This window comes from Malus domestica, chromosome 10 (assembly GCF_042453785.1).
Source record: "Malus domestica chromosome 10, GDT2T_hap1".
Classification (NCBI taxonomy): domain Eukaryota; kingdom Viridiplantae; phylum Streptophyta; class Magnoliopsida; order Rosales; family Rosaceae; genus Malus; species Malus domestica.
The window spans coordinates 30,224,569-30,242,455 of NC_091670.1; the positions used below are offsets into that span (position 1 = coordinate 30,224,569).

At 37.0% G+C, this 17,887-nt stretch overlaps 2 protein-coding genes across 3 annotated transcripts; one reads left to right on the top strand and one right to left on the bottom strand.

The window, feature by feature from the left end:
• Positions 1 to 1,090: 1,090 nt before the first annotated feature.
• On the bottom strand, positions 1,091 to 2,972 carry LOC103445645 (1-aminocyclopropane-1-carboxylate oxidase homolog 1-like). Of its 2 annotated transcripts, XM_017335072.3 has the most exons (4): positions 2,797 to 2,972; positions 2,174 to 2,722; positions 1,754 to 2,075; positions 1,091 to 1,503 (listed from the first exon to the last, which is right to left on the bottom strand). In XM_017335072.3, exons 2-4 carry the CDS (start codon positions 2,680 to 2,682, stop codon positions 1,252 to 1,254), a joined length of 1,083 nt encoding a protein of 360 aa, XP_017190561.1. In that variant the 5' UTR covers positions 2,683 to 2,722; positions 2,797 to 2,972; the 3' UTR covers positions 1,091 to 1,251. The 2 variants fall into 2 exon arrangements, with proteins under 2 accessions (XP_017190561.1, XP_008382881.1); XM_008384659.4 differs by having other exon boundaries at positions 2,174 to 2,961.
• A 1,505-nt stretch (positions 2,973 to 4,477) lies between these two features.
• Positions 4,478 to 4,801, top strand: LOC139188672 (uncharacterized mitochondrial protein AtMg00810-like). Its single transcript, XM_070806331.1, has 2 exons — positions 4,478 to 4,633; positions 4,676 to 4,801. Exons 1-2 carry the CDS (start codon positions 4,478 to 4,480, stop codon positions 4,799 to 4,801), a joined length of 282 nt encoding a protein of 93 aa, XP_070662432.1.
• Positions 4,802 to 17,887: the final 13,086 nt, after the last annotated feature.

Genomic DNA, 17,887 nt, shown 5'->3' on the forward strand with positions numbered 1-17,887 from the left:
TCAATGAACAGTTACACTCTTTCGTGCGCCTCTACCATGGAAAAACTTTTCAGATTTCAAGTAGGAATAAAGACATGGAAATGTTTTGTGGTTTGAGGTAAGATCCATTCGAAACGACACTTGACACATATATGAAATGGACTGGCTTTTCGATTTATCTATAAAAACAAGCAAGCATGCTAGTGTCTGGTGTTTACTGTCATGAACTAAATAATTTCGAATTACTGCAGGGGCAAAACAACAGAAGCATACACAAAATGAATATTTTGTGGTCCCTTATTCAGATATTGCAGCTCAAGAATCTTACGCAACAGCTATAGCCTTGTCGCGCTCTTGGAATGCTTCTGTAGGTTATTGGTAAATTATTGAGTCGTCGGTAACTTTCGATTGGAATTTACGGTGTTCATTTACTTTCTTTTTGGTTTGAACATCCCCTTTAATTGTAAAGAACAAGATAGACAAGGCCATGGAGCAATTCCCCACCCCGGAAGCTGCCATTTGTTATTTTCCCTCTCTTCTGTTGCAATTTCTGTCATTTGTTGAGTGCATTACTAGGATAATATTCTTGAGCAGGATATATATATATATATATATATATATATATATATATATATATAATGTATATTTCCATGTCCAGTTTTTCTTTTTAATTAAGGAATAGAGAACTTCAACCCTTTTAAGCCTCTACATTATCATGAAACAAAGTTCAAAGATATTATATTTTCGTGCCTTCGTGCCACGTCTTTCCAAGATGCATAAAAATGGCTCGTGTAAGTCCTGAATGCCGGGAGTTCCTTTTGCGCATTTTTTGGGTGGAGAAATAACGTGACACGAAAGCCCCTGCCTAACAATCTCTCTTTATATTGGGAGTCATTTTGGATTTGATTTGCTAAAAAGTGAATATTAAGATTGGGGTTGACTAAAGATTCACTCTTCTGTCAATCAACATAATGAAAAATATAGATTTTTTTAACATACGATATTATTTATACTAAGGAAATTAGGGGGAAGTGAGCTTAGCCTTATAATGGACTAGCAATAATGTGGTTCAAACTAAAAATGCTAGATAGATTTAGACCACACCAAAAAATGCTAGAAACCCATAAAGATAAACTCCTTAAAACTGTAATCATAGGGACTAAAGTGAATAAAAATCTCAATTTGCACTCCAAACTATCTATGATTAAAAATATATACACACACTTGTGATGAGTGTATTTTTGGAGTGTTAATAACAATTTCCTATTTGAATTAGGCTAATTTAAAATGAGAAAGGGCAGAATTACCATCTAACCCCTTTGATCTGTAATAAGCAAGATACTCCCCAAAGTGTGTTTCCCTGTATATCGGTAGGTTGTCCGATAGAAACTCCTTGATGGGGCCATAGGGTTTGAATCTTTGCGTAGCACTTGGATAGAAAAAACATGCAGCTGAGATCCTGGGCCCCACTCTTCTAGCCAGTACTCTATGCTCGACGCTTCTGAACTTGTCATTGGTGATAAGCTGCACATAATTTGAATGAAGATAACTGAGTTCTCATGCAAGTTCAGAATGATGATACGATCACAAGAAAGACGGAGATAGGAGGTGTATGAGATCGTGACACAAGTTTTTTCTTGAGGAATTCGGATTATGAACAAGAACATGTGTTTCTTTGTCTTTCTCGTCACGTGATTTTGACTTACTTTGACGGACATAGGAGGTGTGTGAAAGCAGAAGTGTTATTTTAGAGGAATTAGGGTGAAAAACTTACTTGCATAAGATCACCGACATTCGCCACAAGAGCTCCAGGAGTTGGAGGAACATCAACCCAGTGACCTTGATGGAGGACTTGCAGGCCGCCGAGATTATCCTGCAAGAGTACAGTTAAAGAGGAAGGATCCGAATGCTTGGTTGTGCCAAGGGTCAGCTCCGGTTCTGGACAGCTCGGGTAGTAATGGCACACCAGATTTTCAGTCTCCATGCACTCTATGTTTTCCAGGTAGTCAGTGCTGAGCCCCAAGGCCTCGGACAACAAACCTGATAGCATCTCCCTCAAGTTCTTTAAGTGATCGATGTACTCCTGCACTGCCTCTCTGCGAATCAAACCAGTCTCTCGTTAGATCATCCGGTATGTTATGTTGTTAGACATGTTAATGTATTAGTACTTTGAACAGTTTGTATAGAGAAGTACCTGCAAACGAAGGGAAATGTCTCGGGGTCCAATGGACCGTCCTGGAAATCAAACCCTATCGTGTCTCTCCAATTCGCTGTTTTCGACACCAACAGATCTCCATTGCAGTAGTATCTCACTCTATGTTTCGAGTCACGAGAATACCACTCCATCTTCAACTCCTTCGGCTGCTCATGAAACCCTCGAATCCCTTCCAACATATTCTCAATCACTCTCTCTGGAACTCCATGATTAACCATTTGAAAGAACCCCCACGTTTCGGATGCTTCACAAATCTCCTTCACAATCTGCGCTCGCCGGAAATCTTGATCAAAGCCGTAAAAGTCTATGACAGGAACCTTGAAGTCTACATTTGTTGTTTCTGAATTTGAAAGGCTATGTGGTGGATGAATGAGGAACTTGGGGACTTTTGTGATCCCTGAGTCCACAAGGCCCTTAACTCCGGCTTTCGTTTCATCAAACTCTTTCACTTCCTTGGTTCTGTCGTAATACGAGGATTCGTCTTCCATCTTCGCTGCGAAAAATGATGTCGCTGAAGTATTTCTGACTCTGCAAGATGCAACTAAAACTAGATTTATGAGGAGGCCATTTGAAAGAAATAAAAGAAGCAAAGAGATGCCTACCAATTTTAAAATCGTTTTTGGGTTTAAGAAATGGCCAAAGAAAATGAGAGATATTCTCGTCACCAATTTCACTAAGTGGTTGGTGTCTAGTGGACGGGTGCACTTTTTCAATGCATGGTAGGCTTTTATAGGCAGATGGCGTTACTGATTCTCTAAGTTGTAGGTGTCGATCAAACGGGTACACTTTCTAAATATATGACAAACATTTATAAATAAATGACTCTACCGGAATATATCTTGATTGCTAAAAAGAATAACTCCAAGAAAGTGAGATATTGAGCCTTGGCTTTTTTGTGATACCACAATCTTGAGACGGTAACAATGCAGTAAGAGAAAAATGTCTTTTTCCTTGATTGTTTTTCGTCTTATACATCACCGTATCACAGAAAAGGAAAGTTTTGGCATCACACGTTCGGCTTTTTCTGGAACAGCACTTAAAAAGAAAAGCAATTTATTCAGTAGAGTGGGTTTCAGGATCTGATAAGGTGGCATGTATTTCACGTGAAAAGTCGAAATGCAAATTTGATTCCTTACGCAAAGTTTCTTTCGTTTTTTTAACTTGGAGTCAAATGCAAATTTGATTCCAATTCTTTGTTCTTGCTCTGTGTGAATATTTAAACTTGGTGGATTCCAACCAAGGTAAGAAAAGACGCGGTTTTGAAGGATTAGCCGAGGGTCGAGTCAGTAATGGTGTCAACAACGTTACTAACGAAGAGTAAGAGTGTTCGGGTAGGAATTTCACTGGGAAGGGTCCATGGCTCGAGCACACAGCTCCCTGAGGAGTTGGTATTTTGGTTGGCTGTCGGGCTCTCGCTCGCTTGTCGGGTTGCAATAAGAGGATAGAGTTAGTTCTGAAAGGTGCTTTTGTCGGGCCTTAGGTGTAGGCCGTGAGGCTCGCAATCAAAACTAACTTAGTGCTGAGACGTGCCACTGCCATCTCTGTATGGCTGATGTAGAATGAATGTGTTTAAGCCGATTACTTGAGCTCCAAGTTATTCTGACTTCTCATTATCAAAGGATTGTCATGGCTGGGTTAAGTCCACATTAAGTTCTTTTCTATGCCTTGAGATCAAGGACTTTTGTTTATCTTGTATGCTTTGAAAGGTGAAGGTCCAGATCTGATTAAGACATTAGTTTCATTTACTTTTACGATAGTAAAAGTGCTAAGTGAACCAGATCTGAGAGTTAATGGAACTTTAGATCATCAAGAGACCGAAAATGACTTGCATATATACCGAAAATGACTTGCATATATACTGAGGGATACATTATTTCACCTTTTTACATAGAAAAAAGGTTTTGTTGATGCTTCTCAGCCTTCTTTTGTTTGCAAGCTCAATCGGTCTCTTTATGGCTTAAAACAAGCCCCTCGGGCTTGGTATGATAAACTTGGACACACCTTGCTCTCTCTTGGTTTTACTAATTCTCAATCTGACTGCTCTCTGTTTGTGCACACCTATCCTTCTCTGGTGATAGTATTGGTGTATGTTGATGACATTTTAGTCACCGGTCCCAATGCCTCTTATTGTCAAGCTTTTATTCAAAAGCTCAGTACTTTGTTTCCTGTCAAAGACTTAGGGCCTCTCCACTATTTCCTTGGTCTTAAAGTACATCGATCATTTGAAGGTATATTCTTGTCCCAAGGCAAAAATATGCTATGGATCTTCTTGTTAAGACAAAAATGGAAGGATGCAAGCCTTGTGCCACTCCTCTTGGCATTGCTAAATTGGATCACATTGGAGGTTTGTTGTCTGATCCAAAGGAGTACAGGTCTATAGTTGGTGCTTTACAATACCTCACATGGACAAGGCCAGATCTTTCCTTTGTTGTGAACCAAGTTTGTTAATTCCCTCACTGCCTTTGAGACATTCACTTTCAGGCAGTTAAATGTATTCTCAGGTTTCTCAAAGGTTCAGTTGATCAAGGCATCTGGTTTAAAAAGGGATCTTTGCAGCTAACAGCTTTTTCGGATGTTGATTGGGCTGGATGTGTTTTTGATAGATGATCTACATCTGGTTATTGTGCTTACTTAGGTCTAAATCTTATAAGTTAGAGTGCTAAAAAGCAGCAAACTGTTGCATGCTCCTCAACTGAGGCCCAATATCGATCTCTTGCTCTCACGAACTCACATGGATCTGCAAGATTTTCAAAGGCATTACTTTCCCTCTTTCTCATACTCCTACACTGTGGTGTGACAATGTTTCTGCCATATCTTTGGCCTCCAATCATGTGTTCCATGCACGCACAAAACATGTGGAGATCGATTATCACTATATCAGGGAGCTTATTCTTGTATATTTAGTCAAAGTCTTGTATGTTAACACTGAAAACCAGATTGCAGATATACATACAAAGTCATTGTCCAAGGCATGGTTTAAGTATCTTCAGTCCAAGCTTTCTCTCGGTTCCCCTCCGATTAGCTTGAGCTGGGTGTAAAGGGATAACTCATAGCTAACATCTTGTACATCTGTCATTTTACAGTTGTAACATTTTTGTAACTAATCTCTGTGTTAGAGATTGTGTTAGAGACCTAATTAAGTATAATTAGGCACTAAGCTTTATTAGAGAAATGTATATATATTGAGTTGTATTCCTTACACATTAAGAAATGAAATACAAAGATTTATTTCTTTACAAATACATCAGAAATTTCACTTAATGAAATTACAACTATGCAGAATATGCTTCATTCAAAGAAGATGAAACAAGCATCATATTGGGAAGAAAATGAAGCAAAGCCAAAAACGTTTCCGAGCAACATCTAAATTGACTCCCACAAATGGTGAAGTGCTTAAGGATCCAACACAGTACAAATGACTGGTGGGCCGTCTATTATACCTGATGCGGGAGCCAAGGCTTAAAAAAAAAAAAAAAAATTGAAAACTTCTTGTTGACATTGGAAATTCAAATAATAAAGGCATTTTATTTTAATGATATAGGAACTTGTTAAGTTATTTTTAGAAAGTTTCTTAGGAAGTTGTGGTATATTGATGCTTCTTTATCTTTAGTTCCTTTAAATATTGATGTATTAGAAGCCATTGCTAGACTTGAATGAATTAAAATATTATTTGCTTATTGTAATTGAAGTGAGTTGTTTCTCCTTCTAAAACCAACCATTTAGCTTGATCGTGTGAACGAATCCACGATTAGCGATGTGAGCAAGCTCCATTACCCCTGGTTGAGCGAATCCTAGGTTATCATCCCCCATCTCCCCGAGACTACCTTGGCTTCTCCTGCATCAAGAAACTCCCCTAGTCTCTCCTGCATCAATACCTTACAGTTACAGTCACCCGACCTAACATTATTTATTTCGTCCAAACACTGATTCAATTTATGTACAGATTTAACAGTAAAATGTTCCCCGCAATTCGGCTGAAGCAAAATATCAAGTTATGGCAATTGCATTCTTAGAGTTAACATGCTTAGATTTAAAAGTTGCTCAAGGCTAACCAACTTCCCTATATTGCAACAAAGTTGTTATACACGTTGTAGTGAACCTTGTCGTCTTTCATGAGCGCACAAAGCATATTGAGATAAATTGTCACTGATAGGGATTTTACCACTTGCAAAAGTAGGGATAAAAACACTTAAAATATTTGTAAGAGTATAAAGTAATTGTAATATAGATTGCTCTAGCAAAGTCGTTCTCCACAGGGATTGAATGAATAGTTCGTATCAAATCAAATCTTAATTAATTACTTAAAACAGGAAAAAGTTGATTTTTTGATTTAAAATAATAAAAACGAATTTAATAAAAAATAATTAAATAACATGACAAAATAAAATAAGCTAAAAGAAAACGATTTTTGAAAATTAAATTGTAAAAGCCTATGGTTCCGCCATCACCTTAACAATCCTATGTAGTTCTTCCAATTACCTATGAATTACACATGCATATTTTGAAGGTTAGGTTTTCCTAAAATATGCCTACTTGGACCCCCCAACATAGAGCGTATATCAAACATGCAACCCGTCTATGGTATTTAGATCAAATCTAAACATGCATGATTCATTAAGCTTTGTGAAACTTGTTGAAAAACCATACAACTATTAAGACGTGGTATTCATCTTAAGTGAACTTGCACATATTAACCACAAGAAGCCTTCGTCAATTTCAGGGACCGACCTCCGACCAAAATTGCATCAATTTACTTTTCTAAAGATCCTAATGGTAGCTAAGCATTAAGACAATTAGATAGTTTAAACCGATGATTAATAGTTCAAACATGCATGCATAATATCATAAACAAATTGAAAAGAAACTACATATTCTTACTAAGGCTCGTGGCCTTACCCTAGTAAACGGAGATTAGTTATTAACAATCATAAACAAAATATTATTAAAAATAAGGATAGAAAATACCCTGAAAATAAACTTCAAAACTCTCTAAAGTGTGAGTGCGTTTTCTCCTCTCCCCTTGTCTTCTCTCCCTAATGGCTAAAAATCCTTATTTATACTACCAGAAAATAAAACCCTACCTAGAAAAGGTCTTAGAATAATACTAGGAAACCAAATAAATTAAAATAAATTAGGAAACATAATCCTAAATTGACTAGATAAATTCGCCCAAAATCTGCACAGCCTCAAAACAGCCACGTTTCTGGATCTTGAGGGCTCCAAAACAGGCCCAAAACAGCTAGAATTAAAGCTTGAGATGTCCCAAACATAATTACAGAAGGTCTCGAACCCAAAAGACATCATCTTGGACGCCAAAAAATCTAAAGAAGCCCAAAACGTCAGTTTGACAGCACTGCGCGCTGCTCCTTTATTTCATTGCCATAAATAAACCATTCAGTATAAAATTATGATATGATCAAGCCAACAGACTTACGAACATCCTCTAATTGGAATCACTCCAAAATTCATCTGTTTGACTACTTTTTGCTTCAGAGAAAGTTGAATGTCCTACATTGAAATTACATAACAAAGTATCAAATTTCTACCAAAATAACCAATAAACTAATACTAAGATTAGGGTAAAATATATAGTATAATATGGATTCATCAAATACCCCCAAACTTAGCTTTTTGCTTGTCCTCAAGCAAAACAAAACTCAAAAACAAAAATAAAAACTAACAAACTAGAAACTTTATTAAAACTCAACTAAGACAAAATTTTCATCTTCAAGTTGCAATCCATAGAACACGTTAAAAATCAGAACATCTTTCCAATAGTTCCAACTAATCCTACCACAGAGTCTAAACAATTTAGAATCAATTAGAAAAGAATTCATGAACTTCCCTTGGTGTAAAGTGAATCAACATAGCTAAGGAGACTCGACTAAAAACCCTTACCCCTCGTCCTTTTTTATTTATACTTCACATATACTAACTTCACTCTTTTTTTCCTTTTTAGAATTTTTTTTTAAAATTTCTTTTTTTTCTTTAGTAATAGCGATGGTCATGCAATGCTAGTTCCCTTAAGCTTTCTATCCAGCCCATGTAATGAGCTTTAGATCAATGACTCCCAAACCACAAAGGCTTTAGGGCACTAGGTGTAGAACACCCTACCCCATGCCAAAACTCTATCGTTTGACGCGAAAATCACTGTTGATCAGACATGACTAGCCTGGTTACTAAGCAAAGCCTCGGGTGGAACAATTATTACTTTATAACACATACTAAACTTTACTTTATTTAGAACAAAAATTAAAAATTACTTAGACGAAAAGTAAGTGCTTCAATCTCACTCCCCCACAAACCATGTTGGTGTGATGTGCAAATTTCAAAGTATAATTCATGAATTAGTGTCTAAGAAACGATAAATAGAAAAGACTATTATGGGATCAACCTTCACCATTTCCATTTGTTCTAACGTTTAAAATCATCTATGGATATTAACATAAAAAGAATAAAAGTTTTATTGACTCAAAATTAAAAATCTAAAAATTCTTATTTCCCACCCCCAAACTTAAATCACACATTGTCCTCAAGGTGTGGAAAATAAACAAAAGACATAAAAATAAACTCATAAAAAGAACTCAAATGATTAAGACTACCTAAGTAAACTAATAAAAAGTTAAAATAAATAAACAAACAAAAACAAAACAAGCAAATAACAACATTTAAACAGAAAAAGAAAGAAAGAAAAGGAAACTAGAGGCACATGGATTCGAAGTAGTTATCTGAATGCATGAAAATCATGGGGCCTTGATATGTGGACATGTGCTAAACAATTTGAGGTAAAGAAGTGGGCCATGGGTGAGCCCAATCTAGCGAAAAATGGATCAACAGCACGGGCTTCGGCATGCAAGTGCACACGTGCACTATAATAAAAACTAGAACACCCCCCCCGGTTCATTTCCCATTTCTCATTTCGAGCTTTGTTTGGGCAAACAACCCACAAACAGATCTATAAGTGCACAAAGGTAAACAACCTCATTTTCTTAGTCATCGTCGTTTCCAGTTTCCTTTTTATAAGAAAATAGAGGAAACCCTCATACATGTGTGCTTTCTGTGTAGAAATCCTGAAAGCCATGATGATAGCACAGATGAAGAACACAAAGCATAACAAACCGAAGATCTGGAGGACAGGAGACCAGTGAATTTCACGAGATCCTCAGGTTCGAAGTTAAAAAGGTATAAAACATGCTCCCTTCACTGTATTGGCTAAGAGTAGTTCATAGCATTAGGATGATGGCTCACACCAAACTTTGATAATTGTCTATAGTTTGCCTCCGTGAAAATTTTGTCCGTGCATGCATCTATAGATCTACTATACTTATGCCATGTATTTGCTGTGCTTGCATGTCTCCATTAAATGAATGTTTAGCAAAAACATAGCATAAAACTGTCAGAGTTCATAACTTTTGGTATTTAGTTTTATGAAGGTTTTGAGTGTTTGGGAAAAAGGAAAATTGCAGAGAAAATGCAGCTATGGTGCTGCGAGAGTGATGAAGGTTCTTATTGTATTTCACCCTCCACTAACCAAATATAATCGTTAGATGAGAGAGAAACGTGAGATTCTTCTCTAACAACTTTACACCAAGATTAAATCCTTGCCTTTGACTCTATCACCCTATGAGGTGATTACACTTGTCATAATCTATCACTTAAGTCCTAGGCTAGAGAAGAGACCACTTGGACTATGATCCAATGGCTTAGATTACATCAGAAAATAAACATATGAAAAGAAATTCAAAACTTGTGACTTTGCCTCCAATATATTAGCTAAAAGGTTACACATCAACACTCCATTCTAACCCTTTAGCTAATGTCACACCAAGAAATCCTCTTAGACAAGCAAATCAATCATTTGGCAGAGGTTTAGTCAGGATATCAACAATCTGATTTTCTGTTTTGCAATAAATCAGTTCGATTTCCTTTGCTTGAATGACTTCTCTGATGAAATGAAACTTTCGATTGATGTGTCTAGTTCTCTGGTGGAGAACTGGATTCTTTGCCATTGCTATGGCAGAAGTGTTATCACACAGAATTGGTGTGCCACCTATTCCTCCCCAAAATCTTTAAGCATAAACCTTAGCCATTTTGCTTGTGATGTAGCTTCTACAACACTAACATATTTTGCTTATGCAGTGGACAATACCAATGTGCTTTATTTGATCAATGCCTATGAAAACACACCAGATCCTAGTGTAAATGCATAACCTGAAATGCTTCTCATATTATCTTCACTTCCTGCCCAGTCACTATCACAATAGCCAATTAGAGTAGTTGTCTTTCCTTTCACGAATTCAATTCCAAAGTCAAGAGTGCCCTGAATGTATCTCAACTTTGGATGTTCCCATATGTTTCCTTGTGGGGTTATGCATGAATCTAGAAAGTAAACTAGAAGCAAACATTATATTTGGCCTTGTAGCAGTCAAGTATAGTAGGCTACCTACAACCTGTCTATATTCACTCTCATTTGCTGCTTCACTGCCATCTACCTTGCATAACTTCTCATTCACAGCAACTGGTATTGCCACAGATTTGCAATCTTTCATCCCAAACTTCTCAATAAGCTTCATTGCATATTTCTTTTGATGAATAAAAATGCTTTTATCTTTTTGTATTACCCCTATGCCAAGGAAGTGATGAAGTAACCCCAAATCAGTCATCTCATAATGCTGCATCATGTCATTCTTGAATTCCTCAAGTAGTTTTGGATAGCTTCCAGTGTATACAATATCAATCATATAGAGTGAAACAATAATGATACCTGAAGTTTCACTAGTCTTGACATAGAGTGTCGCTTCACTAGAACTCTTCTTGTAACCTGCCTTGCTGAAATAGGAGTCTATCTCATCATACCAGGCTTTTAGAGCTTGCTTCAGGCCATACAAAGCCTTGTTCAACTTATACACCTTGGTTTCCTCACTCTTCTTCACTAACCCTTGTGGTTGCTTAACATAAACCTTTTCCTTCAAGACTTCATTAAAAAAAAAAAAAGATTTTACATCTAACTAGTATAATTGTGTCCAACCTTGCCACTAGGGCAAATGTCTCATTGTAGTCTATTCCAGGCTTTTGGGAGTAGCCTTTTACCACCAGTCTAGCTTTGTTCTTTAACATAGATCCATCAAGATTCAACTTGGTTTTATAGACCCACTTAACACCAATGATTGGCTTATCAAATGGTCTATCAACTAGTTCCCATGTGTTGTTTTTCTCAATCATTTCTAACTCAAATTTCATTGCATTCTTCCATGACTCATCTAGAACAGCTTCTTCATAGCTTTCTGGTTCCACTCTGCACATGTTACACTATGCCATAATCTCATTTATGCTTGTCCATTTATGTGGTGTGTGATCGATTGCTTGAGAACTTTCAAAGACATCCTCATTCAGTGGTGTAATAACTTCATCTACTTGAGTTGATGTATCCCTGGATTGACTTGGTTCACAGACTTCAAACTTCTTATGTCTTTCACTACAGTCTGCCATTTGATTATCAGCAATCATAGAAACTCTCATTTTACTTCTATCAGTGTTCTCTCACTTCCATGAGGCATTTTCATCAAATATCACATTTCTGGACAAGATGATCTTTCTGGAACTTGGATAAAATAACCTATACCCTTTTTCATAGAGTCCATAACCCACACAAATGCATTTGTGATTGTTTTCTTCAAGCTTATGCCTTAGTGTTGAATGGATGTGCACATAACATAGTGATCCAAAGACTTTCAAGTGTACAATGCCTGGTTTTTTGCTAGTGTATGCTTCAAATTGAGTTATTTTCTTAAGAGACTTAGAAGGACATCTATTAAGTATGTAGACTGCAGTGTTCATAGCCTTTACCCAAAACTTATAAGGAAAACCCTTTTCATGCAGCATGGACTTTGCCATTTCCACCATAGTTCTGTTCTTCCTTTCAGCCACTCCATTATGTTGAGGAGAGTATGCCATATTTAACTATCTTTGAATTCTAAGCTCATTGTAGTACTTGTTAAATTCATTTGAGAAAAACTTTCCACCTCTATCACTTCTTAGACGTTTCACCTTATATCCACACTGCAGCTCAGTCATAGCTTTGAACTTTTTGAAACATTCAAACGCACTTGATTTGTTCTTGAGAAAGTACACCCATGTAATTCTGGTACAATCATCTATGAACAACAGAAAATATCTATTTCCAGAGATAGATTTAGTTTGCATTGGTCCACAGATGTATGTGTGGACCAACTCTAATGAGAGTTTAGCTTTCCAAAGATTCTAATGGAAAAGAATCTTTGTGTTGTTTTCCTAGCGTGTAGCCTTCACACACAACAGAAGTCTTCTCCAAATGAGGCAATCCATAAACCATTTCTTGGTCTTCAAGCAATTTGGTGCTCTTGTCATTTAGATGCCCCAATCTCTTATGCTATATATGCAAACGGTGTGTTACTCTTACTTTCAAGGCTAACTGATTTGCAGGCATCATTGTAAGAGGGAAACACTTATTGTTTGTCATCTGCACTCTAACCACAAGATTGTCCAGTGACCAACCATCATAGATATTCATTACTTTTCCTCCAAACACCAGATAATACCCATGCTCCATCATTTGTCCAACACTAAAAAGATTCTTTTCAAGTCCTAGAACAAGCATCACTTCTTGAATATACTTCCTCCTTAATTTGGTCTCTATCACTAAAGTTCCCTTTCCTGCCACCTGAACAATTTCTCCAGTTCCCATCTTCACTTTGGAAGTTAGATTTCTTTGAATATTAACTAGCAACCTTTCATCACCTGTCATGTGGTTACTACAACCACTATCAATGTACCATAAAACAAAGAACCAGTTTCTTCTATCTGATTTGCATAGTTCACCTTATGTACACCCTTATTTCCATTGCAATCTTTGAGCACATGCCCAAACTTCCCATAGCTTGTGCATTTAGGCTTCCCTTCAAACCAACACTTGCCATAATGCAGTTTATCACAATGTTTACAAGCTTTTTTGTTTCCATCATGAGGGACATTTGGTTTGGGAGTAAAATTAGGCTTATTATCCCATTTCTTTCCTTTGGATTTCCAGTTCTTGTGAAATTTTTGATTTCTAGAATAACCTCCACCCTTAGGATTTTTACCTCCAACATTTAGACTTGTAAAAGCCTTCTCTGTGGAGTTTTCAGCATGTCTATCCAATCTGAGCTCAAAGCTTTTCAGAAAAACAACTACCTCTTGAACCTCAAGAGTTCCAAGGTCCTTAACGTGTTCAATCATTGAGCAAATAGGGCATATGATCTAGGCAAACTAATCAACAATTTCTGCACAACTCTCTCCCAAGAAAGATTCTCACCATAGCTCTTCATTTGATTCATTATATCAAACAATCTAACAAGATATACAAATAAGGATTCATTATCTTTCATACGAGTGTATTCAAATTCTCGACACAAACCTTGCAATTTTACGCTCCTTACTTGCTTATCTCCTCTGAACTCTTGCTTCAGAATGTCCCAAGCACCCTTTGAGGTTTCCTTGTTCACAATTATGGGGAAGATTTGATCTGAGACTGCACCTTGGATCAACCCAAGTGCGCGAGCATCATTCATCAAGATTTCAATCATCGTAGGCGTCTCCATTTCAGCAATCCATTCCTTCGTATTTGCATCTTCTATCTTCGTCTTCTCCTTCTTTGGATCTGAAGCATTAAACCTATTTTCAACAAGATCCCACAAACCATGAGATTTCAGAATGGGTTTCATTCGAATACTCCAGAACTCATAATTTTCTCTTTTGAAAACTGGCGTGCGAAGCGCAATGGTGCTCGATCTTGCCATATCAGACATTGGATTTAAGAAATCACACCACCTCGATCGTTGAATGAGCTCAATCACAGCTCGAATCGATTCCAGTTTTCGTTTCATAGATTCATGCCCAATTTAGGCAATCGAACCTGGCTCTGAGGCCATGTTAGAGTTCATAGCTTTTGGTATTTAGTTTTATGAAGGTTTTAAGTGTTTGGGAAGAAGGAAAATTGCAGAGAAAATGCAGCTATGGTGATGCGAGAGTGATGAAGGTTCTTATTGTATTTCACACTTCGCTAACCAAATATAACTGTTAGAGGAGTGAGAGAAGTGAGATTTTTCTCTAACAACTTTACACCAAGATTAAATCCTAGCCTTTGATTTTATCACCTTATGAGGTGATTACACTTGTCATAATCTATCACTTAAATCGTAGGATAGAGAAGAGACCACTTGGACTATGATCCAATGGCTCAGATTACATCAGAAAATAAACATATAAAAAGAAATTCAAAACTTGTGACTTTGCCTCTAAGATATCAGCTAAAGGGTTACACATCAACACTTCCTTCTAACCCTTTAGCTGATTTCACACCAAGCAATCCTCTTAGACAAGCAAATCGATCCTTTGGCAGAGCTTTAGTTAGGATATCATCAATCTGATCTTCTATTTTGTAATAAATCAGTTCGATTTTCTTTGCTTGAATGGCTTCTCTGATGAAATGAAACTTTTGACTGATGTGTCTAGTTTTCTGGTGGAGAACTGGATTCTTTGCCATTGCAATGGCAAAAGTGTTATCACATAGAATTGGTGTGCCATCCACTTGAGTATTGCAGAACTGATTTTCATCCATTAAGGTCTGATGAATATGGATGAATGAATGTTGCTGAATGCATGACTCAGTTGAATTTTGCGTGCTTAATGGATATTTAGGGCCCTTTAAATCCAAATGTAACTTGCAAAAACACAGATTAAAAATCTAGTTAGAATAAATCCCAAAATAAAATAATGATTAACAATTATTGTTTTTGTGTTTTTCAATTTTCTGAATTTTTATTTTTTATTTTTTTTATTATTAATTTTTAATACTTTGTGATAAAAAATAAAAGGTAGAAAATAAAATGAATGAAAATAAAAAATAAGAGTTTAGAAAAATTGGGTTGCCTCCCAATTAGCGTTGTAACTAACGTTTATAACTAGACGAATGGGAATGAGCCTAATGATTACGTCACTTGTTCCTTCAGAATTAACCACTCCTTATCAGTATCATAGAGTGTTAGAAGGTAAGGACTGACTTGAACTGTGTATTTGAATTCATTGGTTGAATTTTTCTTGTCCACCTTTTTGTGAGAATGTGTCTTTGAAATCAAATAAGTTCCCTTTTAGTGAGGCTTGTGTCTCCCTTAAATTGACTTAAATCTGGTATTTAATACCCACAATTATTGCACTAGACGAATTTCATGACGAAGAATTGGGTTGACATTAAGCTTCTTCTTCATTCCCATGTAGAATTTAGCCTGCTTGTAGGATTTTTCATGAATTTCCTTGGGTTTAATGGGCTGTGCAGGTGCAGTGTCTGTGAAAGCAGCTAAAACATTTGCATCAGTAGCTACTTGTCATGTATCCAAGGTTACAGTCTCCAAGTGCCAACCATGTGATTTTCCAGATTCTGATTTGTTGTGAAATGCCATGTCCAACTCGTCAGTTTCAATACATTCATGTAGCTCAGTGGGTTGCATTGCAGTCTCGGGATTGGGTATGTGTGGCATATAGACTTGGGTTAAAAGAGGTTCTGGAGAAATTTCAAGGTCATCAGGGGTTGTTTCTTTCTTTTGGCATGAGTCACTGGTAGGTGGCTCTAAAATTTCATCGTCTTCCAGAATGTTATTATAACTCTTTACACATCCTAATGAAAGTTCCTAAAAACTTGTATGAACCTTGAGGTTTAGTTTCATGCTGACTTGGAAAATCGGCTTTCTCCCTTCCTGTCCATTGATTGATCAGTTGCCCAACTTGCTGCTCCAGATTTTTTATCGAAACATTAATAATCTGAAATCCTCCATTACTTCTTTCAATGTACAATTCAATTGATTCCAACAATTTAGACAATTTGTCCTCTACCGAGAGCTTATGTGGTACATTAAGCTGCTCAAGATGCTCTTTCAACTTTGGATTGTAGGATTCTGAATAGGGATTGTTCCAATACCTTTTTGAGTCATTTCTCATATTAATATGCGTCTAAACATATGTTTGAAAATATTCTCTCTCAGGACAATGCAAAATATCATGGGTATTTGAATTGCAAAGAGCACAAACTATAGGCTTAAATCCATAATAACCTGTTTCTGCTAATGAAACCAAAATAGGTGGTCCACCTAGTGTTAGATTGAATTCAGGGGGAAGTGCAAATTCCATTGTTGCACTATTAAAAAAGAAACAAATTGTAACCTACAAAAACAAAATCAGCAATTAAATAAAAAGATATATACAATAATAATTAACTAAGAGTTGATAGACACAAATTATTTAAAACAATCCCCGGCAACGGCGCCAATTTCTTGGTAGGGATTTTACCACCTCTAAAAGTAGGGATAAAAACACTTAAAATACTTGCAAGAGTACAAGGTAATTGTAGTATAGATTGCTCTAGTAAGGTCCTTCTCCATAGGGATTGAATGAATAATTTGTATCAAATCAAATCTTAATTAATTACTTAAAACAAAGTTTTGGAAAAAGTTGATTTTTTTTATTTAAAATAATAAAAACGAATTTAATAGAAAATATTAAATAAAATGACAAAATAAAATAAGCTAAAAGAAAACGGTTTTTGAAAATTAAATTGTAAAAGCCTAGGGTTCTACTGTCACCTTAACAATCCTACGTAGTTCTTCCAATTACTTATGAATTACACATGCATATTTTAAAGGTTAGGTTTTCTTAAAATATGCCTACTTGGACCCCCAACATAGAGCGTATATCAAACATGCAACCCGTATGTGGTATTTAGATTGTTTGTACCATACTTAGGGCCTCCGTATTTAGACCTCGTATAAATACTTGGGGGACTCAAATGTAATTATGTAATAAATGAAGGGGAAATATGTAATAAGTGAGGAGCCCTTATTCTATAAAAGGACTTCTCACTCTCCTCATTAGGGGAGATCAAGTTTGAGGCCATGGGAAGAAAGCACACAAAAAATAGGCTAGAGAGCACACTGCCTCTAGCCTTCTTGTATATTCACCATTCAGAGTGAAACAATATCAATATTAGTGTGGACGTAGCCCAAACATTGGGATGAACCACGATAAATCTTGTGTTCTTTACTTTCTTGCAGATTCACGGTCGGATTTACGTTGTTCCAAGACCTCCGGTTTTGTGTATCAACATTTAGCGCCGTCTGTGGGAATCGACACGAAAAGCTATGTCGGTTCTCTTTCATTTTTTCATCTCACCACCGTGAAACCTCACCACAATATCCCCCGTGAATCTGCACAACTCGAGATCTTACTCGATCTGCAACCAGGGATTTCAGAGAGACCAAAATCTGCAGATGCACATGAGACGCCACCAAGCCACCTCAACCTAACGTCAAGCCCTGGATCATCTCTTTCTCTCTCTCTCTCTCTCTCTCTCTCCAGAAACCTAGAAATGGGTAAGCAGAAAATCCTACAAGTTCTCATTCTTGCTCTCTCTCTCCTTTTCCTGGTCGGCACCACCCCTACCGCCGCTGATGACTCCGACGTCATGTCAAATCTCGCAGCAGGCCTCAGCCCCGCACCCAAAGGCTGGTCAACAAGCATCGCCTACTACAGCTAGGACGGTGTCAACTGCGACACTTCAAAGAGAGTCATCTCCATCAACTTAGCCTCTAAAGGTCTCTCTGGCTCCGCTCCCCTCCACCACCAACAAAA